Here is a 24967-nt window from a genome sequence, read left to right as displayed (position 1 = left end):
CTGAAATAAAACAGGAATGGGGCAGGTAAATCCATAATATGGACATGCTGTGCAGGAGCAACATATCATACAGTGTAATGGGTTGTATGATCGCACTGTCAACGCAGCCCAGTGCATTGTTATGAGCAGACTAAACTGTGCCTCTGTAGAAGGCTTGACTTGGATGAAAATGAGCCTCCAAGTGTCTTTTCAATGAGCTTCATGACAGATGATGAACTGGCTTCAGTACAAGGGTCAGTGAGAGGGAGCAGCTGATGGCAGTGGAAGTCTGAAGCACAACCAATCCAGTTTTATAATTCATCTCATCTTTCAGTTCAAGTTAAGCTCCACTCATTTCCAACACTCTGAATTCCAAAGCCGCAGAGCTTTTTGGACAGAAGGGACCAGGGTCGATACATTTACCCCAAGCTAAATTTCTCTGGTGGGACTTGGAGGCTGAAAAGTGATGCAGGATCCGCGGCGAAATCGATACCGCCGTAGAGTCACATCCACGCACGCACGCACGCACGCTGAGACGCCTGTACACACACAAAACACGCGCACACACGCACACGCACTGCATGAGGAGCACGCTGCAAAAAAACAAATGTCACAGTCCTTTATCGCAGGTTTTATGGTGAACAATACGAAGACAATGCGGATGCTGGCGCGCAGAGGCGCCTCTTGGTCGCGGAGGAGACACAAAAGGACGGTGAGAACTGTTCTGCCTGTGCCCCTCACTGTTTCCCATCATCTTAAAAACACACACACTCCTTGCAGCCTTAATTCAACAACAACAGGTTGAATGATCTTCCGCAATTATGGACGACAAAAGTTAAGCAAGTGATGCATCACAGAATATCTGTAAAGGTGTTGGGATGAGACATTCAGAGATGTTGTAAAGCAGTGCGTAAGAGGCAGAGGCAAGTCGCTGCTTTGCTGGAAAATTCTTATACACAAAATATAATAGCAAGGAGCAACGACGTGATATGAATGAAATCTCTGCCACTGCACCAGTGTGTGACTCTTGGTCCAAACCAGATTTTACCCACAGTGGACGTTAGCAGCTCATTCACTCAACCCCCCACCGCAGCCTTGTCTATTACCTGCTTGATTTAATGGCAAAAATCAGTTTCCACGCAGTAACTTCATCATAACGGGGGACGTTCACGTGCAAAGATGCACAGACCACCTCTCCAAAAGTGCTGTGCGTCAATGCGCATACCCGCTCACCAAACCCGCACTGAAGTTTAGAGCTGTCACAAGAGCTGCAGCCGATTCAGAGTGACATAAAACACCACCAAGTTCCCTACAGCCATGGAAAAAAACGGGTTGGAATTCTTACCTTGATGACCTTCGTGGACTGGCATTTCACTTGATGGGATACGGTGGCGGTTTGGTTCATGTTGGGACGCCGGCAACAATAGCCCCCCTATCCAAGTGAGACAGGACAGTCGAGGAAAGAAGCAGGCGAGACGCGAGCCAACCCTGTACAACCCTCCAACGTGGGATGATCAATGTTTTCGGTCTTTGTTCCGTGTGCGACTGACGCGCGCAACCGCGTCTGACAGCTACTGTACTGTTTGTGCGTCGCGCAGTGCAGCCCAGCGCGCTAAGCAGGCATGTGCACCACTGACCCGCGATGACTGATAACCAGGAGCTGCAGCACAAGTTTCAGAATGAGGCGGCGAGGGGACAGTAACACCGTGTTCGTGTCTGTGCCAACATTCCCACACCAGTCCCGTCATGCTCATGCGTGGAGCGTGGCGCACCGACAGTTACACTTAGTGTGTAACATGCATTCACTTGGCTGATCATGCGCCTGCATGAACATGCACATACTGTATATACTGCTGCACACAGGCCACGAATCAAGATAAAAAATCAGCTTTGCACCATAGTCCATCTAATAGGCAGCACTGAGCAAAAAGCAGTTCAACAGAATGTAAAGCCCAGCCCCAGGCACCTTTGGAAACACACACACACACACACACATAGAGAAAGATAAAACACGCTGTAATATTGATGCAGGACTGAAATAACCTGCTACAGAATGCAAATGGACCCCTCTACTGTTTTGACTTTGACTTGACTTGATATTGTATTATTCCTATAGAGCTGCTCTCATCAGCCAATCGCTAAATCAATCAATCAATACCTGAAGGGTGTTGTTTGCAGTGACAGATCCACTGAGAATCACCACCACACCTTACAGCTTCCTTCAATCTCATTTACATTTCTTTTGGCCTCTTCGTTTTGTACTTCTTAAACATTTGAACAGAATCAATTCCAGCAGCAGCAGCACTTTTCAGTGAGAATATAACCTGACTGTAGCTGCTCAGCACCACACAGCAGACAAATGAAGTCTGTGACTGGCTTCTATCTAACGTGATTAATACAGTGGAGCACTTGGCAGCTCAAGCGTCAGATAGTGTTTCATTCAGGAGCTGACAGAGACCAAAACAGAACATTTGTCAAAACCTTGAAAAGAGTCTGAATAGGATTCACTCGCTTAAATAAAGACGTATAAATAATCACTTGAACACCTACAGCACTTCCTGATGTTATTAGGAGATCCCTGCAGAAGACGCTTCACATTGATGCACAGAACATGACGGAGGCGCAGGCCACAGTCCATCTGTATGAAAGTTTATTAAAATATGTTTCTCTAAAGAAAAAAGGTTACAAGGTTACACTGTCCCCATCACTTCTATTGAAAAGGCTTAAAAAAGTCTCCTTGAGGCCAGACTGAACAGGAGGAATATTTACAGCCAATCAATTCTATTTCTGACTTGAAAAATTGTGACACCCATCATTTAAAGTAATTGTCTGTAGGTTCCAATATGCACACTGGCTACTGGTCCAGTGATTATTCATCCTGTTCATATCGGCCATGAAGACTTCAAAGGAGAAATACATCACATTACAAAGAAACTGGTGGCAAAGATCCACATTCATTGTTCTGTGCAAATGTATTAAGAGGTAGATCTACAGTGAAAATGCAGACTCAGCAGTTTGGCTTTTTCCTGGAAATTCCCTCTTTGTTTTTCCATGTTCAGTTAGAAAAGAATCAGAACAGGAGACGTCGACCTAAAATGACAAGTTTCTATCAAAGTTCATTTTATCCAGCTCATCTGAAAGACCAGAGCCCTATACTGTTTCCAGATGAATGTTTTAATACTTACTTTTGCACAGCTGGACACTGCTAAACACTTACAAACCAATCCTGATAGTGTTTTAACATGAACATGGCCCAGAATAACAGCTCACACATCATATCTATCAGCTGGCTTTGATTTCCAATGTACAGTGCACATAGAAACATACTGTAATGTCAACCGAAACAGTAAAGCTATTGAAACATGAACTGACAGTGGTGAGACTCAGTATCAAGAGGTCTTAGAATTAAATGAAAATTCAGGAGCTGTGTCAAGGGTTCTAGCATTTTTAGCTTATACAGCGCTTTAGACAGTCTCTAGGATTTTGCAGACTTTTTTTTTCCTGATCATTACAGTTTAAAAAGCAGTTCCTCTAAAAAACGTAACATTTAAGTCAAGAAAAAGTGAAAGTTGTGGGGATTTTTTGTATGATTCATTAAAACTGAGCGAGTACACCTCACTGTTGTGAGTGTTCTTTTATAAACGCACACAGTTGGTCACCTCTTTGTGATTTATGAACGATAGCAGTTTGGCATTTGAGCCAGTTTTAAACTAGAAATTTGTTGATCGATGACTTGTTTTCCATCTCAGCATTGCACTGCCTTTAGCAGTATTTTTGTTGGTAGATGTCACTCCATATCTTTAAGTTTGTAAGCTTGGTGACAGCTGGTTGAATGTTGCGTGTGCCAAAAAACTGCTACGTCTGTGGTGTTTGGGGAAGAGAATACCCGAAAACAGACAAATGGGGAGAGGGAGGTTGAATAATGGGATGGTAGGTAGTTGGTAATTGATGGTCATGGTGGCGGTCAAATTTTCAGACAGGTTGAGGTTATTGGACAAAATTGCAAGGTTGTGCAGAATTGGATTCCAGTTAGATGGAATTGGACGTTGCTAATCCTGGAGGGACTGTTTAGTGGTGCAGGGTAACAGACACGTTGTTAAACAGATTACTAAATGACTACACAGTGAACCTGGAGTCCCCAGTGCCGCTGGCAGCCAAGTGTCCTGATAGACAGATACCAGTTTTATTACCAGCTATCTATCAGGTTGATTCCCCCTCACACAATGAAGAATGAGGCACTTTAGAAGCATAAAATGTCTTAGACATGCTCGAAAATGGATAATAATCACAAGCCTTGGGTGCTATTGTAGCTGTGTTTGTAAATTGTCTTTTTGTATTTCTGTAGGTTGCAGAACAGAACATAGAAACAAATGGGCATTACATTAACAGAGTGCTCAGTTTACCACTAGGAAACAAGATAGAGAGACGTGGCACGTGGGTGAGATGTCCTAATTCATTATGGAGGATTGAGGTTTTTGATTAACTGCTTTTTGTTTTGTTTTTAGTTACTAAACTATTCACAAAAAAGAACATTGCTGCATAAATGTGATTTGAAACCTCCAGTGCTTCGCAGCTACAACTCTAGTGTCCAGCAGTCAAACCACTTTGCTTCATGATGTGTGGAAACTAGAATGTCATCTTCACCTTTGTAAAATGAGAAATAGAATGAACGGGTCTCTAATACTTCCTTCATAAAAGCCATTACAGTGGTCCACCTTAGAAACAACGTAGTCAGATAGGAGTCTACTCAATTCCAGCACCATCTAATCCACTATTCCTGGCACTGTGTGTATAACTAATGGAATTTAACATTGAAAAATACCCCTATCGTGGACGGTGTGCCATACAGGGACACAATCTTATTACAGTGCTGAGAGAAACTCTCACTTACAGGGGAAAGGCGCTGATATGAGGTGATTCCACAGGCAGGGGAGAAATATGTTTCTTCATGACACAGTGAGTAAATGTGTCTGCAGTGGCCTTCAGAAGCTGATAAATTACACACAGCCCCTCTGGTGCCATGGTGTTTCAGTTGTGCTTCTTTGTCTTTCATCCCTTTTTGTTTCCCTCTTTTGTCTCGTTTCTGTTCTCCGCGCGTCTCCCTGGGTGTCGCTTTGCAAACAGTTACGGCGGAACATGTTGAGATACTCGGGGATGCTCTGTGTCAGAGGACTGGGGATTTAACTGAACAATTGTAGCACATCTGTTTCCCATCATGCTTTGTTATCGGAGGGGTTCATTAGAAGGATGCTTGTACACCGAGCCTGTCCTTTACATCTTGACTAGCTTTTTGCCTTACAGGTGTCCACGGCTGCGTGTCAGCGTCTGTACTGTACATGGAGACGAGGCCCTACACGCCACAAGACAATGCTCATTCATTTGCATTCATTTATTGCGTGCCATCATCTGCCTCTGCAGTGTATAATTCCCGGCATAGAGAGACATTCAAGTGTATTTAAGCCTTAAAGCTCTGGTATAACCAGAGGGTTGATGCAAATAAATGATAAGAGGCTACACTGTGCTAATTAAGGTCAGCTTGTTATAGCGTATATAACTAAAGGAACTTAATGTGTGCAAGCAGGTGTAAATGACTGTAGGTGGTTGCTTACATCTTCAGACTTTCTGGTAATTATGTCCCATGTGTAGGTATGTATTGGCAGCTGAATTAATAGGCCGTGCAGCGAGTTCGGTGTAAATGTGTGGGGTTGATTTCATGTGAGGGGGGTGGGGCGTGTATACTGTGACTGAATCAGCTGCTTCAGTTTGGCTTTAATCCGTCATGCCTGAACGGGTGCTGAGAGTGTGTATCTGTGGAGTATACGTCTGCGTATGGCAGGCGTGTCTGCGCCTTTAAAAAACCTTTGACATGCCCAACACGTAAAGTTACTTGAACACTAAGTGAACATGCTTTTAAGAGGGTTCGCATATGTCCTGTGGATCCCATCATTTCAGCTTTATTTGTTAGTTCCATGCATAATTTAATGTGTGTTAATGTGTGTTTCTGTCCATCTTTAGGACCTAAAATTAAAAAAAAAAAAAATCTCTCCTCAGTGCACAACATTAAAAATGCAACACTGGGATACATTTGTGCCACTCTTCAGTAACTAATATTTCCTCCTTCAGATAGCCATGAGCAGAGCACTGCAGGTGATGTGCATGACTGAGCATGCATGCATCATGTAATAGGTTCTTTCAGCGAAAGACAGGATTACTACAAAGCACCATTGTGCGCTCAGTGCTCGATGCACAGCGAGTGCTGGATGGAGCTAATAGATTGGTATTACCTGCAGGCAAAACTGGATTCAACCTACTGAATGAATGGCTGCCTGCCTTCTCTTCACACTGACAGATACAGATTAAAGCTTCATACTGAATGAAGAAGACGTGAAAAAGCTGCAGCTAATGGACACGCAACTTTTCCCTATGTTATTGTGCATTCAGCTACTTCTGGACTTTAATCTTTTGATATCTCCAGGCTAGAAACAGTCCCCTTCACATTTTCCACACTTCTCTCTGTTGTAGATTTGTAATCTTTCATAATTTGACTAAACCGTTATTCTAAAATTCATTAATACAAAATGTTATTAATCATGAAAAAGGGCCTTTTTTTGAGTTTGGGAACATTCAACCATAATTCACAGTGGTGGAAGAGTGGAAGCAGCAATACTCAGTGTACTGTATGGTGTAGAAATACTCATTCTACAAGTATCAAAAGTAAATGTACTCTTTATGCAGAATAGTTCTTTCATGATGTTAAAAAAAAAGTCAGCTAGCTGCAGGGCCTTTTCCTATCAAGCCCCCTTCCCCTGGAACAAGCTCCCTGCTGACATCAGACAGTCTGACTCTGTAGAGGCTTTAAAATCCCAACCTAGAACTTATTTGGTATGCTTTATGCTTTAACTTTCAATTAGTGGCTTACTGCAGATTATTGCAGGGTGTGCACCTGTTACCAATCCTTTTCTCCTTCTCCTGGCTGTCAGCGCCTCAGTCAAGCTGGTTGGATCAGGATCGTCTTCCCCTAGGAGCCTCAGTTTTCCCCTTTCTCTCGCTCTTTTACTCTCTCTCTCTCTCTCATTTCGAATTGTCCCCTTCCTCTCTCCTATTCTTTGTTCCTTCACAAGAAGTGTGAAGATATGCTTGGGTTCTGCCTCTTGTACGTTACTTTGTCCTCTTTCCAGGTCTTCATGCTGGATAGGAGTTCACATGGCTTTGATCCTGTCTGTTCAGCCATCACCAGGAAGTTGCTTAACAACCTCCCTGATCACATTCTTTGATCGCATTTAATTGTCCATAATTGAAAATCTATCGTGATTGCTCTGTTCTGTGCACGCAATCTATGTCAAATTGTAAATCCCCTTGAGGCAAATTTGTAACTTTGGGATATATGAATAAAACCTGATTCGATTTGTAATGAGCGAATGCATCACTCTGCGCATTACAAAGTACAAGAACGATATTTGCCTCTAAAATGCAGTCAAAGGCCGCTAGGTTAGAGGTAGCAAAAAAACTAAATACAATCAAAAAAGTGAAGTTCCTACAGTAAGTACACTGAAAGGATATTAGGATTTGGAAATTTGCATGTGTTTGTGAGGTCTGGTAAAAAAAAAAAACATACAAAGTAAAAAATTATATTCTCTCTTGACTTAACTAATTCATTTATTGCCCCATTGGAGTATCTTTAGTACATTGTTTTTTCTGTCTTTGCCTTTTTTATATCTTCTAGTGTTGTTTGAGAAAAGCCTCCTCTGATTCCGTGTTTGCATGGCTATGAACACATATAGCCCTGAGTGTCACTGTATGCCTGTGAATACTAAACACCGAGCAAGTGTACATCATTCTATCTGCTACACATCCTCAGCTGTGAGTTGATCTTCACAAGGATACACATTTAGAGTGTTTATCACCACAGCACTCCTGCGACGCACACATGAGTCATTTGACATGGAAATCCAAACAGCAAAACGTTCAGATTTCAGTGAGCGAAGTCATACATATGCATTAGGAAAGGCATGAGAGGTTAATAAGATTACACGACACACGCGTGTCATATTAATGTTGCAAAATGCTGTTTGTGTTGTGAATTGTTTTGCATGATCAAAACCGTGGGATCGTGGAGAGGAAGGGTTCAACTATGTGTAGTGAAGATAAATTCTGAACGGTGGGCAATCAATGTGATTAATCATTAGCTTTAATGAGAAATTGGACTTATCCAAATTCAAACATGCCCAAAGGATTTGATTGAGCAGACTAATTGTCTTTTAGAGGAATTAATTAACTACACATTCACCGGGGACTGGATCACACACACAACACAGGGGATTTGCTTTGCTTCAGTAAGATGACACTGGTTATGAGGCCTTGGAGAAACATTCTCTTTGAAGCTGCACTCTCATGGAGGATGGGACCGAATCAATTCTGTTCAATTTGCTTTGAAGGGGAAATAGCTTCCTCATCTTGCAGAGTCCATCACATCTCAGCGGGACACAAAGACTTGTCCCTGTTTACTCTTTGTTATGAAACCAAAAGCCGGCAATTTGCATGTTTTAAGCAAGCTGAACAATGTCTGATTATCTTCTTTGGACATGCAGAGGGTAAATGAAAAACATCCACAGAAACCTTTTCATCCAAGTTCGTGCTGTGATAACTGGCATTGACGCTACCTCCTGACCATGTCAAGACTGTATACTTCATGCATACATGCCCAAGTATGCTTCTTTGTCAAGGTCACTTCTCCTCCCCTGTGACCTTTTTTTACTTGTTTTGTAAGATGTTGTGACAAGGATGGAGTCTGGTGGAGCCAGTTGTCCACACCTTGATTTCATGGTTTTTAGGATTTGCTCACCTTGTCCACGGAACTCCACAGACTCCAAATGAGATTTTAAGACTTCCTTTCACTGCCTGTACTCAGTTGGGTTGTCTGCACGAAATGCATGGCTGGGAAGCTTGATTACCTGTCCAAGTCTTTTTGGCTGCTGGCAGGAGCGTGTGATTCCAATTGTTATCCTGCGGACAGGAGTGTGACAAGGGGACCATTAGGTGCCAATACTGACACACGTGCTTTGAGCTGGATTTATGACTTAGCAGATAGTTTCCGCTTTATAGTGAGTGTAATACTATTGTATGAGGTAGCAACATAAGGTCAAGGCTCATGGACAGCAGCTACACTCAATGTGAACAAAGCCAATGCTGAAAACATGTAAGATAAAGAGAAGAGAGATTAAACTAATAATATAGTGAAGAAGAGGAAAATGAAGGCTTGCCTGTAGCCCATGATGGGAGCTAATGTGAAGGGAAGTATACGTGATTGATTTAAGTGAATATTAAATAATTAAACATGCAGTATAAAAGAAATTATCACATAAATAAATGATAAACAATTTGCAAAAGAAGAAATAGGGTAATAGACTAAAACTAAACTGATAACTGTCATTTTATCACTTTATAAAATTGAGTCTTGACTCTTAACAAGGAAAATGGTTAATGACTGGATCAGTTTATTTACAGAATTTTTATATTTTTATATTTTATTTAGAATAATTATTTACAAATGACTTTAAGGTTATGGAACTGCTAATTTGATATGTATGATAAGACCTGTTTTGTAGTGACTCATTATGATTACGTACTGAGGCACCTTATTTTCTTTTCATTATTTTGAATGAAGTGCTACATTTATTAACAGAATGCAATCTGCAGACCGGAGTTTGACTCCGGAGTCCCTGTGTGTGGTTGGGTTTAGCAGTACTTTGCTAACCTTAACCAAGGGCTGTTAGTTCTTAGTTTTATAAGAGTCCAATAACGCTGTAGTCTCAGAATTGGATTTTGCATTGTATTATTGGTTATTTGTCAGAAAAGAAAAGTCGATGTTGTAGATCTGTTGTCTATGTACACTTATTCTGATATGTTCAGTTCCAGCGTAGTATAATTACTATATCCTCCATACATGAATTAAAAAGATCTAGTGATTATATTGTCTATAAAAACATATTTGTTTTTCCATAGAAACATCATTTTTAAGAGCCAGGGGTCAATCCAAGCACACAGCCATGCCTCCATGCCTAGCTTGTACAATAGAATTGAGCAGATCAATCCCCAAAGTATCAATACCACTGATATGAAGTGTTGTTTTGAGTTCTGATAATAGCATCAGCAGGATCAATACCAAAGCACTCACCAACTTAATGACCTTTTATGGACTCTTAACACCTGTTAATGCACTGAAACTGGGCTCTCTCTGAGTTTCTCCCATTAACTCTAGCACACTCAGCAGTAAAGTTTCAGTTCCAATCACATGAGAAACACAAGATGCAGTTTTTTTTTATGATCAACAGTCACACATGACACGTCGATAGGGGTTCATGCAGCTTTCATTTTCTAGACGAAAAGTTTATAAAGGTAATGAAAAGAAAGAAATGAAAAACAAATACACCAGCTGAATATGAACACATGCTACTTTAAATGAACAACAATAATGCAAAGGCTTGTTTGGTATCAGAGTAGAAAAGAACAGTTAAAGCTTCAATTATGCTACGTGATATACTTTACATGTTTATGAGATTACAGGACACACATTTTAATAATAATAAGTAATACATTTATTTATAGAGCACTTTTCTAAACATGTAAAAAACACAGGTAACCCAACAAATTCAACTTGAACAGGCACTAGGCAAACAGTCGAGCGAAAAAAAACCCTTTGAAGGAAGAAACCTCCAGCAGAAGTCGGCCATCTGCCTCGACCGGTGGGCGTACATTAATTCACGTGTTCATGTTGATCAACATCATTTAACAGCTTTGAGAATAATCTAGACCTAAGCAGGAAATTGTCTCAATAAATTTAGATGACAGCAATTGCACTACAGTTATGTAAAGTGTCATTGTGAAAAATGACGCTTTAAATTAAAATGTGAATAAAGAAAGGTTGCTAAGAAAACCGAGTTCGAGAAATAAATGATGAAATAGCATTTTATAATAACAAGCTGTGTTTTTATAACTTTATTTTAAGCAAATAGTTGCTTTTTAACATGTTTCATGATTTATTTAGTTTTTTCATATTATAATTTATTATATTTATATAATAGTGAACACTTTGGATTTCCATAAGCTAAGGTCCTGCTATTTGTTATTGCACCAACATCCATATGGCATTATGAATTACTCAGTGTTATGTGAATCCTCTCTCTCTCTCTCTCTCTCTCGGCTCATGCAGTAAACTGAATTACTACCAGAATGCAGCTGTGGCAGGTTGATGCTACACCTCTCTCGTTGTAAATTAACACTCTGATTTCAAACCTGATTTTAGAGTAGAGACGCCTCTGTAGGGTTTTTTTTTTTTACTCTCCTGCATTTCTCCAGATTTTTGACAAATTTGAACTTTGACACTGTTCTCTCATTTCATTTTTCAAATCTGTTTAGTACCGTACTTCGCACTAAGACGATACAGCTACACTGTTATGCACATGAGTTATGCATATTTCTTTCCCTCAGAAAGAAAGAAATACTAATAGAATTACCTTAAGAACTCAAACATAAACCTCATTTCAACTTACAACTGATTTTAAAATCATGAGCTGCGTTTGTGGTTAGGAGGAGAGAGGAGGATTAAAAAAAGCTGCAGTGTGAAAAAAAGCAGTGAGTTTGCTGCAAGTGCTAAAAAAGCCACCTGGCAGTGAGTGTGTGGTGTCTGAAAGCTTATTTGGAGACCCTGATGAGCAGGTGAGTGAGTGGGTGGGTGGAACGGGGAGGAGCCAGGTGGAAATGGAAGGAAAATGGAAGAAAGGAATGTGGACGGCCTGAGTGAGTGACAGCTGACAGAGAGTTGACGGCTGATGGGCTAGTAACTGAGGGAAGGGAGCAGACAGGGTGAAGAATAAACAAACCAGGAGGCAGGAGATCCCAGGAGCACAGCTGTGACACGTAGAAGAACTGTAGTAAAAGTACTCCAGCATCCCCACATCTACACACTGGTGATCAATCCACTGCTGCCACTGGTTTGTACAAAGTGAAATCCCTCCAGCACAACAATCATTTCCTGTCATTCACATACACACGTAATTAGTTCATGTACTGCTGGTAGTTTCTAAATTGCCCCATGGAGACAAGTAAAGTTTTATCCTAGCGCTTGATTATGTTCTTTGTTATTAATATAAAGCACTTCATATATGCTCATCAAATATGTGCAATTAAAATCAGTACAGTGTTTTATTCTAAATTGCAGTGATGGAGCATTTAAAATTAGCGTCCTGCTAATGTAACAGATAAAAGATCGCTGCTCTAAAATTAATTTATCATACTTCATATGCTCCATGCCAGAGACAACATTTGAAAATCTGTTCGTCCCTGTTCATTGTCTTGTAGACATTTTTTAAGTAATGTATATTGTTGTTCCTGGTTTTCAACTACTGTAGTATGTGTATCATCATGTTTGTCCTCATGTGATATGGTTAGTGTGGGTGTGTTATTATTTTATGTTTCTGTTGTGCATGCCTTCCTTTTTACTTTTGAACTGATTTACATTACATTATTTATCAGACGTGTAATATTTTAGTTCAATTGATATTATTATGATTAGTTATTGTGTTTTTTAAGGGAGACCTGACAAGAACCAACAGATTTGCCTTGAATTAATTCACTTTACATGTTCAAATAAATAAGTCAATCTAAAAAACTAATTGAAATCACATTGGACACAGGATTGGTAGAATTTAATAAGTCAGTGCTCTCTCTCTCTCTCTCTCTCTCTCTCTCTCTCTCTCTCTTCGTACCCTCTGAGGCCCCTGTGTGTCTTCATCTACTACTAACACAAGGAGCCACCTTTGCCATATAAAACTTTTAGCTCATACAGCAGGTCCTCAACATTGTGAGTCAAACAAGGCGGTAGATCCCGCTCTCTGTGGCAATGTTCAGCTTCTGCATTCACTGATCCACTCTTCTAATTACAATAATACCCACAGCGCTGTCATTTCACTAAGCCCTGCTGTAATTTGCTGTACCAGTCAGACAGGCCAGTGGCATCATGAGTACGTTCTTTCAAAATAAGATATTTGCTCTCAGTGATGAATCCCGTTGGTGTAGGGCCTGTGAGGGTGATGGGAGAGATGAGCAATCAGAGTTGGTAATTAGACCAAGAGCCAACAGGACTCTCCTGATATTAACACAATCAAAGAAACATCATTATGCACAGTTGTTATGAGTGGTTGTAGAACAATAAAAAGTAGTGAAATGATTCTGGCAAAACTGCTATAGGTCAAAAAAACATACATATAATATCTTCTGTGTAGCATATGATGGATCAATACATTCAGATTCACAAAAATAAGTATGTGAAACAAAATCACATGATGACAAAGGAGGGCATACTAATAAAAGATTAATGAAACACATACACTCACATAGCTTTTCTTCATCCATATTCATCTTTATCTCTCAGCGAGTTCACATTTAGGGGTAAAAAAGTTTGAGAAGAAGCAGGAATAATAGAACGATAGATGAAGACAGGTATGTTGATGATGCCAGTGAACCCACCTTTTCATATGACTCAGCTATGAGTACAGTAGTTATTAGCAGTAATAAATCTAAAATATGATGCGTTGTAAAATGGTTTTTCACAACTGACCATTGTCCAACTTAATTTCGAAGTACTTATAATACTGGACTGTATGAATCTGGGATGTCAGTGGGTTGGTGGGGTTAGGGCATCCCCAACATGTACATATTATAGGGTGGCTGTGAATCAATAGGTAGAGCAGTTGTCTGTTAATCACAGGAGTGGTGATTCGATTTCCGGCTGCTATGTCACATGCCAAAGTGTCCTTGGGCAAGATACTGAACCCCAATTTGCCTCGGGTGAGTCAGATCAGCTGCATAGCAGCTCTGCCATCGGTATGTGAGTGTGTGTGCGCGTTTGTGTGTGTGAATGAGACACAGTGTAAAGTGCTTTGGGTACCAGTTAGGTAGTTAAGCACAGACCATTTACATATTCCTTTATAATATTTAATAATAATAATTTATTCATTTATTCATAATTTGTTTCAGTGCATGCAATCAGTATAATAATTATTGATAGACCTTTATGATATTTGGTCACAATACAGAGTTTTAGTTGAGTTTAATAACATACAGACAATTTCTGTAATTTCCAAAAATGAAACCTAAATGGAATTCTCAGTTTTGTGGAATCTAATTCCTTGACTTTATTTCTAATAGAGTTTTTTTGCTCTACATTTCTATTCTTTTCTGTCCATCTTTCTATTCTTCTTTTTGTCCCCTTTCATTTATCTTTCCTGCTAAAGATCACAACTGTAAGTATCAGAGCTCTGAGTGTGCTCACTGTGATCATCTGTGAATGTAGTGAATGAACAATAACACTTTAAAGTCAACATTTAAAACTACTAGGAAGTAGAAAACCTGAATTTATCTCAGACTTATCTCAATATTGTATGTTTTGTTATTGTATGTATGTCCTAACTGCTATGGCAACAAAGACAGGGCTGGACACAAAATACTAAGTATCCCCAGAAAACCACTGGGCAGTCACAGCAAGAGATGAACAAAAAGTAACAACAGAAAACTACTGGAAAACACGTTGAGGCACAAGATACAAGGTAACATCTAAATACAACTACTGAGAGCTAAACAAAGGGCTGCTCAGTGAGGGAGCAGAGGTCCGTAAAACAGGGGGGACGAGTCTGACAATAGTGTGGCCAAATTAAGTCGCAGAACAATGGTGCTAACTAGTTTGTAAGATGTACTGTCCAACCATATCGGACAATAATCAAGTGTTTATCCCGTACCTGATCTGAATCATGTGAGTGGAAATCTCTGATTGTTGACTGGCTGGATTATTTTCCAGGCTGATGTACCACAACGAACACTAAAGGAGCAAGAAGGTTTGAAGTTAACTATTAAGTAAACTATAGCAGTAGTTAGTAGCAATAGTTGGATGAACTTCAAACTCCAGCATCTGAATTTCACTTGCTTTTAACTTACATAATACATTTTATTGAAGCTATTGACAAAATAAAAAAATGAATTAAAGTAAAGTTTGTTTGTTTGTTTGTTTGTTTGTTTGTGTGTGTGAATCAAACTTTTCCTTTGGTACATTTTAGAAAGGTCTAACTGAATCACACTTTGGAAATTGCTGCTTTGAAGCATGTGCAGTGAGGTCAGATCATGTTTAAAATATATATTATAGAAATATTCACAACCAAACATTTTGGAATGAATCGACATCATACAGTCCAGTGATGTGTCCAGTTTTTAATCGTTTTTGGACAACAACACAGCACTGCTGCTCAAATAATTAATCTAATGCAGGTTGCATTGTTGTTTTTTCTTTTTTTTTGGTGTTTGGATTGGGATTGTTTAAAATACAATTCATTTAGAAAAGGAAAATGGTTTTCAACTGTGTCAGCGTCACTCAGAATATATTTAATCAAATCCACAATTTTGAGGTCTCAAAACATCTTTTCAGCTCACACACCAGGAACACAAGGCAATAAAAAATACAAATTCATTGACTAACAATAATTAACTTTGCCTGTTGGAGCTTTGTACATCCAAAAGAATTCAGTAGTGGTACATGTGTGTATGCTACATGTGTTTCTAACTAGCGCATTGATAATTGCATTGACTTGTCACTCATTAAAAAGAAATTAAAATCCTTATGTTTACTGTGCAAACTGTCTTTTTAAACAAAGGATCACATGATGTTCCTCCTACAAGAACTATTTTTGAAACTCAAAATAGCATTTTTGCCTCAAACAAACATATGCATCCACCCACGTGTGAGGTCCAGGCTCTTTGTAGTCCATTCTTCCTTCAAACAACCTGGGGATGTCTGCAAATGAAACCATCCTCTCGCTTCCCTTACTGCAGACAATAAAGCTGCCACAATGAGGAAAGTGCTTAGAATGAAGGCGAGGATTGCTCATGAGGGCTCATTTCAAGTAGCTCCGTGACACGACGTGTGCAGAAGACAGAGCGAGTTGAAAAGGCAATAAAATCACTTGCTGTGGGATGCTGACTAACAAGATGAAGAAAAGATCAGTGTGCAATGCCTCATCTTTCATTCTGTGACAATTAGAAGTTAGTGTTTAACGCTCTGCAAGAAGTCTCTGCTTTATGCAAGAGAAACTCGAAAAGGTCAGTAAATGAACGGCGCGAATGATATTATCTTTCTTAGCAGGGCATCAATAAAGACTTCCTAGAGGCACAGTGGGATGTCCCTTTCACGATAGACCAGGGTGAACTGAGCAGTGACCTGCACATCAATTTCCCAGCATTCACAAAGGCAGAGCCAAAACCCAGAGGCCGAACAAGCTCATCATCCCCATCCATCTTTAGATTAATAATCTATAACCTAATCCATCCTCTTACATAGATTAGATCTGACTCAGAAGGAATCCCTGAAGAAATAAATGCTTCAGTGCTTCCAGGTGTGTGTGTGTGTGTGTGTGTGTGTGTGTGTGTGTGTGTGTGTATGTTTGTACGTATTTAATCAGTGTGTTATTAAAAAATTAAATGCAGAAAAGGTTTTGGGCAGGGTTTGCAGTATGGTGCAGGTAAGTGATTTTTTTTTAAAAGATATTTTTTGCTAGAATGAACCCGCCTTAAGGACAGCAACAGCGAGGAGTTAAATAAGAAATCGATACTGTTTAAAGAACTATTAACATGATTTATGTTGTACAGTGTCTCTATGTAGGGAAACTAAATGCGATTGTTACCATAATTAAATGATAAAAGCTGGGCTTATGTAATAGGGCTGTCTCTAAGATTCACATTTTGGCTGGACACTGGGTTCCAATGATGCTCAGCGATAAGAATGACTTGCTGCTTCTCTAACAGAGGGATTCCTGATACTGTCTGCAGCACTTTGCCAGGCTCCAGAAAAGCACACTCTTAATATAAATGGTTTTTTTTTCTTTTTCTCAAAATAAAATATATATCAATCAATAAATTGCTTACACTGTAAACAAATCAAAGTCAGGTCAATTTAGAGAGTAATGTGTCCTTCTGTGAGTTTTGAGTAAACTTAGCTTAAGTTCACAAAGTTAACATACAGTTAATATCTTTTTATGTGTTTTGACAATGAAAAAAAAGTCTCAGTTTAAAAAGTCAGTTATTTATTTCACATAAAGAATTTATAGCTGATGCTTTGGAAGCAATTTTAAACTAAAGTACAAAGACAAAGTCTGTGGTTGCTCCCAGTGACTTTGATAAATTATACATGTACAGGGGGAGGTACTAAATCAGTACTAACCTTCATCATGGTTTGCGTCATTTATATTATCATGAAAGGATAATCCGGGAACAACCATGACTTAATTTAAGATGTACTAAAGACACACACAAAGCTTCCATCACAATGAGTTCTTTAAAACACAAGTTACTAACTCTTCTATTAGTAAGTCTGCTCATTTTGTTTCTTTAAAAACTTGATTTAATGAGTTTAGATCATTTACTCAATTCATCCAATTTTTTAATATTTAAATGAATATTTAAGTTCTGAAGTGGTCTGATAATAAAATAAATTATAAAAACAGACATTCTAAGTTTAATTAACTTAAGTTATCACTTTATATTAAGTTAATAAGAATATCTGAGTTCTTTTTTTCTGTTTTACAACTACAGTATATAAGCTAATTTCTATGTTATCCATATTGGACTAAGACACTGACACTTTCTTACCAGATGAAGTTACCAGTTAGAATTACAACACATGAATAGTGTGACCCTTGACCAATATCATTGCTCACTGAGAGGTCTCTAAGCAAGTTTGGCTTAGTGTGTAAATATGAAAGCACAAAAAGTAGAGATGTATTTTTCAGCCAATTATTTGGAAAAGTACAGTATCTGTGAAGCAGAATGTATAAAGAAAAACTGCTCAGTTAATATACAGTAGTTTTGCCAAAGTCAATTCCTTTTTAATGACCACTGACTAGTTACTTGTTACACAGCCCAGTAGATTCTTAGTATGAGATTAGAGACACTCTTTTGACTTTTGATGAAGTTCCCTTTAAAGCTTAATTTGTGCCACCCTTAGAGAGATTGAACATTTGATGAAAGGTGCTAAATAGTTTAAAATCTTTTATAAAGATCATAAAAATTAGCCTAATCTGACTACTTTCAAAAATAATATTTTAAAAACACTAAATGCACCCCAGTGTACACGAGCTGAGCCAACAGACACTGTTTACTTCATGTCCTGATGCCGTCTGATTTGAACACTTCACAAGCATTTTGCCTTTCAAACTGCAGATAAGAAGCTACATCAGGAAGCAAAAGTTGATGATTTTTTTGTCTTTATTAAGGAAGATGATTGACTGAAGCTGGACTAGTTTTCATTACAAGTTCAGCATCTCTCTGAAGAATCTCTCCTCTGTGCAGAGATGAAAGCATCTTTTAACCCAACACACAAGCGCTAACCGAGAATAAAATAAATATTTATGAATAACAAACACTGTATGTCTATGTGTGCATATTAAACACAGTGGACTTGTTTAAACTACATGTGCTTAAACTGAAGAATACCCTCACATGATGAAGCTCACCATATTGAATGCTCATGGAAACTGCATGATTGTATTTGGTCAGATTATGCATTTATAGATACGGTAAGTGAACATCTGTTCCATAGCAGCTCCCAGCAATAAATCGTCTCTGTTACTCCCCAGCTATTTGCTAGAGAGTAATGTTCACTCTAACATCGACAAAGAGAGTGGGTTTTAGAAGAGTGAAAATAGTATAAGCAGAACAACTAGTTCCTGTTTTTACAAATGGACAGTGAAGGTTGTTTTACCTTCATAAAACTGAATACAAATTATAGAATGAATACAAATAAATAACAAATAAATGCAAACTTTTCACATTAGTAAAATCAATGAAAAATGTCTCTCAGAAGATGAATATTACTGCTGCACAATGCTGCATTGAGATAAATCAGAAACAATCAATGTCCTAATAAATGTTCAAAAATGAAGCTTCAGAAACTGTGACAGGTGTTTTTGGGAGCTGGAAACTGGAGGCTGTCATCCACATTTCCTAAGGAACATAGACAGGTGTCATGCACGTCCTATACCACGCCACAAACATCAGTGGCTATCAGTGACCTGCAGTAATTTGTCATTACAAAATGATCGTTATAGTCGAATTTATTAAGTTGTATAATAAGGGTGTGCAGCTCAGTTGGTTTCTGGTTTCCAAGCAACAGTCAAAATTGTGTTGTTTGTATTTTAAAGCATGATTTTGATTTTTTCTTAACTGCAGCCAAAGATGACATCCTTAAGAAGGTGGTACAGTTACCTCAAAACCTGCCTCAACACAACAAAAACCTAAACTATAGCGTTGTTCTATCATAAAAGGACAGTACTTTGCTATTTAGCAATTACACTGCCCTTCCAAAAAAAAATGGGTAAGAGCCTCTCGGGCTCAAATAGTGAAAGATTGAAACGATGCCACGGTGAGTGTCTGCTATAATCAAAGCTTAAGGTGGTCCAACAAAATATTATTATATAATTAATTTTTTTTTTACAGGCAGTATATATCTATCAGTTTTGGAACTTATGAAGGAGGGACACCTCTTTGTGTCATCCTAAAGGAGAAGGATGACGCATTCTATCATCTATATGTAGATCCTATTGAAGGTTGTAAAGGCTCAAAACTAACAATCCTAGATATTTGTGCTCAATCTGAGAGAAAATGCTTTTAGAAAGGTTTAATTGTACTTAATAATGCAGCTCCTTCATAGTGGTTAGTAGCTTCATTTTAGTTCTTTAATACAGCAACTATATCCAGACACTGTTATAGGAGAAAAAAGTGAAGACATCAATTAAACTAGGTTTAGTTCACTATTTGGCTTCAAACACATTTTAAAACACTTGTCACGTTTTCTTTTGCAGCATCTCTTTGGGGCACTCACATCTGTGTGTGATCAACAGCTGGACAAGGAGGTGGGACCCAGGGGCAAATGGTAGGACAAGTAAGTAAAGCAAACAAAAATGAAGTATGGCAAAGTGTTCAAAGGCAAAGTTAGTTATAAGAGAGAACAATAGATCCAGTGTGGCAGAGATGATGTTCTAAATAATGAACTCACACAATGAGGTTGGTGAAATTCTCAAACACAGCATGAAACAGTACCATGATTTCAGATGCCGGCTTTGGGCTTTTATTTTGATATATCTCCAGATTCATGAACTGTTGCAGCCAACTTCAGTTACTACTAAACAGAAGTGGACATGGCTTTTTTTTTTACTTCTAAAGCCTTTTATCCAGCGCTGTGTCCTCAGGGATTCTATCTGTCCTGCTTTGGACAATCTGTTTCACCATTTGATGTGAGCTTCAGTAGTAGTAGTTCCCTCTTGCTGAATTTGAAGTGTAGTGTGAATATTTCCACAGGCGTCCTTCCATCTGTAGTTTCTTGACAGCTCCAAATCCCTGGAAACAGCTTGGTGTAAGTGTAGATGTGCAAAGCCGGTTATTTAAACCCGCCAACCAGCTCTTTTGTTTAAGCTGTGAGTACAACTTTGAGATGTGATATTCGAAATCTCATTCATAAAACCTATTTGGGATGGATTTTGTTGTCCACACATGTGACAGACAGTAAGCCACATCAACTAATTCATGTCTCAAATTCACACCTTGCACTTGGTAATTGGGAAGGAAATTGAAAGCTCCTCATGAAACACTCATATCCTGTTATTTCAATTCTGTGGACATGTTGGCTGCTAGTTCCTTTGGAAAAAAAAAAGTGCCTATCAGCACAACAAAATCATTCATCATTCAGCTGACATTCTTCTCCAGTCCAGTGACAGAGGATCCTCTTTTTTAGTAGTCAATGGCAGGGGTGCCCTTCGCCCCCTCAGATCTCCATTATTTATTCAAGGTAGGCCGTTGTGAGCAGTGGATATGATGGCAGCACTATCACTCACACAGTCAGGCTGATTAATAGACCTTATCCAGCGCTCCATCAGACACCAGGTGAGCTCCCACCCTTGCCCATCCCTCTGCACTTTTCATGGGAGACCCCCCTCAGTGTGTGCCATTAATCTTTGTTGTTTCTACAAACTCATATGCATTGCGCAGGCCACAGCTTTAACTAATTAATTTAAATACTTGTCATGGTTGGAATGCAAACTCAGAAACTCTGGCAGTGTCTTGACTGTTAAATATAACAGCATAGTAATGTATATGTGCTTATTAAATGTGTAACACAACGCCAACGGCAGTTTGCTGTTTTCTGATGCAGAGAAACTACAACCAAACACAGACGACTCAATGAAAACCAGCGATGTAATGGTTCTTTTGTAATGCTACCATCAGACAGACTTATTACTATGCTTATATCTGCGAGACTCATCATTTTTGGAGAGATATTTTAAAACAGGTCGGGCAGAAGGAAGATTAATATCATTTGTTTTGTAGAATCACAGGAAGTAAGTTTAAAATTGGTGAAATTGGTGTTAAACTTCCATGGATGGGTGTCTTACAACACATGACAGAAACTGGTCTTACTTGCTGTAACTTTTTTTTTTTCCTGATCCCTCCAAAAAAGTTTCCTTTGTGTGTGATGGGGGCCAAAATCCACAGTGCTCCATCTGTGTCAAAATACAACTTTATGTTATGATAATAAAAGGCTTCAGCCTTCAAATGAGTCACGTTGAGTGGATATCCTCCAAAGAGTTTTCAGTTCAAAATTCACGCATGTTGGTGCTCTTCTTCTTCCAGTTCAACTCAACAAACACTGTCAAGAGAAACATAAAGAGGGGATTTGGATGCCTTTGGAGTCATTTAAGTGTAAAAGTCTTTGTGCTTCCTGTACGGCGATTCCCTGTTGAGTTGCGGTAGAAGGAACGATGGAAGTTTGTACTACAATCGCTGCAACTTTGGAAGATGTCCACTTAATGTGACTAATTTGGAAGGTTGAAGCCTTTTTTTGGTTGTCAGATACAGTTTTTAATACATTTTTGCACAGATGGAGTACTGCAGATTTTGGCGCCCATCACTTACATAGGCTGCATTTTTTTGGGCCTGTGTTAACAGGAAGAATGATTACAGCAAAGAAAACCTGTTTCAGGGTTCACATGGGCACCTGGCGGTTGTTCCAAGACAGACCTGAAAACTGTGAACCTGACCTTTCCCCATTTAGCCAAACCACTGGTTGTGTGGCAGATGGATAAAGAGCTGGGGCTTGACCCCCTGCGGTGGCTGCAGTTGATTTCAATATGATAACATTCTTTCTTTCCAAATTGGTAAAGATATACTCTCCATTTTTGAGCTGTTAGTAGATAGTTAGGAGTCTATTTGTATGTGTTTTCTTGTAAGAATAAGAAGCTCCTGAGTGCTACGACCAGAGCCCCCATTTGAAATCATCTTTCTCTGAGAGTCAGTGCTAATGTCGTGTGCTCCCTGAGCAGCTCTGACACGTTGTCACACTGATGTGCTCCGTCACAGAGAGGGAAACTGTCCTCTGAGCTCTGACTGAGAATACTTTCTAGCGCTTTGATTTTTATTTTGTCCTCAATGGGCTGCCTTAAAAAGCATTTCCGCCAGATGAAGAGGTGATTCCCCTGAATCTCATTTAATCGGCTTCTTTGTCAGTGTCATGACGTCTGGATGTGCTCATGCGATAAAGACAAAGACAAATGATCAGTTAATAAATAAAACCATTTTTAGTTTAATTAAAGCCATATCACAACGTGAACTATCATGACGCGGAGACTTTATGACCCAAACTTTCATTTTTATGGCTCAGTGTCTGTAGGGCTCCAACGTAGATAAATGACTAAACACTGCACTGTGTGCCTTGATCTTGAGCAGAAAATCCAAGTGCAGTCCGGAGGCACACTTTAAATTTAAGTCCTACACAGCCACAGCAGTGAATGGACAAACTCCAGGACCATATAAAAACAGGGGTGAGGCGAGCACACAGAACACAGCAGCTGATGAAGGATCCAAAAACTGCTGGCATGAATTAAAAGGTCAGCTGAAATTGACACAACTAAAGTTTGGAGTTAGGCTTTCGAATTCACCCACTTCATGCAGTACTGGTTCCTCGGGTGAAAGCCGACAGTCACCGGAGTGCACTGTGTTTTATTGAGCCAATCTAATGTCTTTCTTCATGCTTTGTTGGTTTTACTACACAGAAAGGCTCTAACCCACATCGCTGACCATGCCAGAAAGATCATATGGGCAAAGCAGATACTGTGTGTCTGCCAGAGCTTTGAGACAAACAGCCAGTGTATGAAGATCACAACATTTTCCACAGCGACCATTTATCCATGAAGACTTTGTCCCCGTCCCGTCCCTCTGGTATTCACCTCCACCTGCACAAGATGAGCTTAAGTAGATAGAAACGCTCATGAATCTCATAAGCGGTCAAATGACAATAATAATAACAATCAGGCGTCATTGTTAGGTCGTGTGCCTGGTTGTACTTTTAATGCCCTAATGTAATATCCTAATGGATATTTGACTATTTCTTTTTTATTGCTTGTTTATTGTTTTTCAGTTAAAAATCAATAGACTTTTATAATGTATTTTTATCATAAGGCTTTTTACTTTATTTCCACTGCATGACACCAACAAACCCTTGACTTAAAATAAAGTTATAGGTACTGCTAAATATATTAATAATCCAATATGTCTTCTTAAAGTTAGATAACAATGTTATGAAGCATGTATATACAGTAAAGAATTCCATAGTTTGTAAGCTAGCAGACATGAAGCCATAGTGATATTACAATATTGTGTTGCCTTGCTTACATGTTTGCTGTGACAGGTCAGGTCACGGGTTTGCCTTTTAACAGTCGGGTTGGGTGTGGATTTTTTTAGGGGCGGGTGATTGGTTGGGATCCAATACTGAGCTTTACAGGTAGGCTAGTGGTTTGGACAGTTGGACCTGTACAGAACTCACCACGGGAACAATGTTAAGTGGACAATCAGCAGAGGTAGCAGCCACACAGCAACATGACATCCCATTACACGTACAATCACTTCACATAAAATCAGTGGTATGGTGATGTCAATAAAGTCATTTCCTGACTATTGACACTAGCTGGGGTGCAGATGACCGGTATCGACATACTGTACCTCTGCATCACCTGAGAGATCAATAACAGTGCTGAGCGGTGTTGTGAAGTATTTTTTGCCTTCGATTATAGTTAAATCACACAAATTAAACCTATATATAAAATAAACTTTAATGCTTAAAGTTAATTGCATCGCATCACTAAACTTCTTTCTAGAGTGTAAAAGGTGTAAAACCACTGGGGAATACACTGAGGACCAAATAAATGTTAACATTTGGAAAAAAAACTGCTTCCTGTGGTGAAATATACAGTGTGTCAGTGTTTGACTCATTTCTACTGTCAGGGAATCTGTCCTTCTTAGCATGAATACACAGACACATTGACACAAACCCACCTGAAAACCACATGAATCATTTTAGTCCCGATATCGCTGTTAGCAGGACCGGATGACTAACAAGACGGTGACACTATTTGTTTAGGTATTTTTAACATTCACGTAGGCCATCCTTTTACGCGAGGCTACAGTGAAAATCTGCCGAGCGGATACAAGCAGTCACTTGGAATAAAAATGTGCATCCACCAATAATGCATTCATTAGGAGCATTAGGAGCTACTAGCTCAAGGCGCTGAAGCATGGGTGTCATTGCTGAAGAATGCATGTATATGTTGTGTGAATGTGTGTGTGTGTGTGTGTGTGTGTGTGTGTGTGTGTGTGTGTGTGTGTGTGTGTGTGTGTGTGTGTGTGTGTGTGTGTGTGTGTGTCTGCTTGTCTGTAGGTGTGCGGGTGTGTAGGAGGGAGGCAAGAGGCCCAGGAAGAAAATCATATTAAAAGGAGGCGAATGAGCAATATGACAAATGGTAGGGGCCAAATATTTTCCCCTTGCACCCTCAGGCAAGTGTTAGCTCAGTTAAGAGGAAAGGCCAGATATGCTCCTTCTCTCCCAGTATGCCTTACTAACACG

At 39.3% G+C, this 24967-nt stretch overlaps 1 protein-coding gene across 1 annotated transcript in view; it reads right to left on the bottom strand.

Annotated features, from left to right (window-relative positions):
- Positions 1 to 1499, bottom strand: part of LOC113173854 (inactive dipeptidyl peptidase 10) — a 158968-nt gene extending 157469 nt beyond the window's left edge. The window contains exon 1 of the mRNA XM_026377447.1: positions 1325 to 1499. Within this exon, the coding sequence (XP_026233232.1) occupies positions 1325 to 1384 (60 nt within the window). The 5' untranslated portion in view covers positions 1385 to 1499. The remainder of the gene's footprint in view (positions 1 to 1324) is intronic.
- Between the last annotated feature and the right edge of the window lie 23468 nt (positions 1500 to 24967).

Source organism: Anabas testudineus, chromosome 21, assembly GCF_900324465.2.
Source record: "Anabas testudineus chromosome 21, fAnaTes1.2, whole genome shotgun sequence".
NCBI lineage: Eukaryota > Metazoa > Chordata > Actinopteri > Anabantiformes > Anabantidae > Anabas > Anabas testudineus.
The sequence above is the reverse complement of the archived record's forward strand: the minus strand, read 5'-3'. Positions and strand labels throughout refer to the sequence as shown.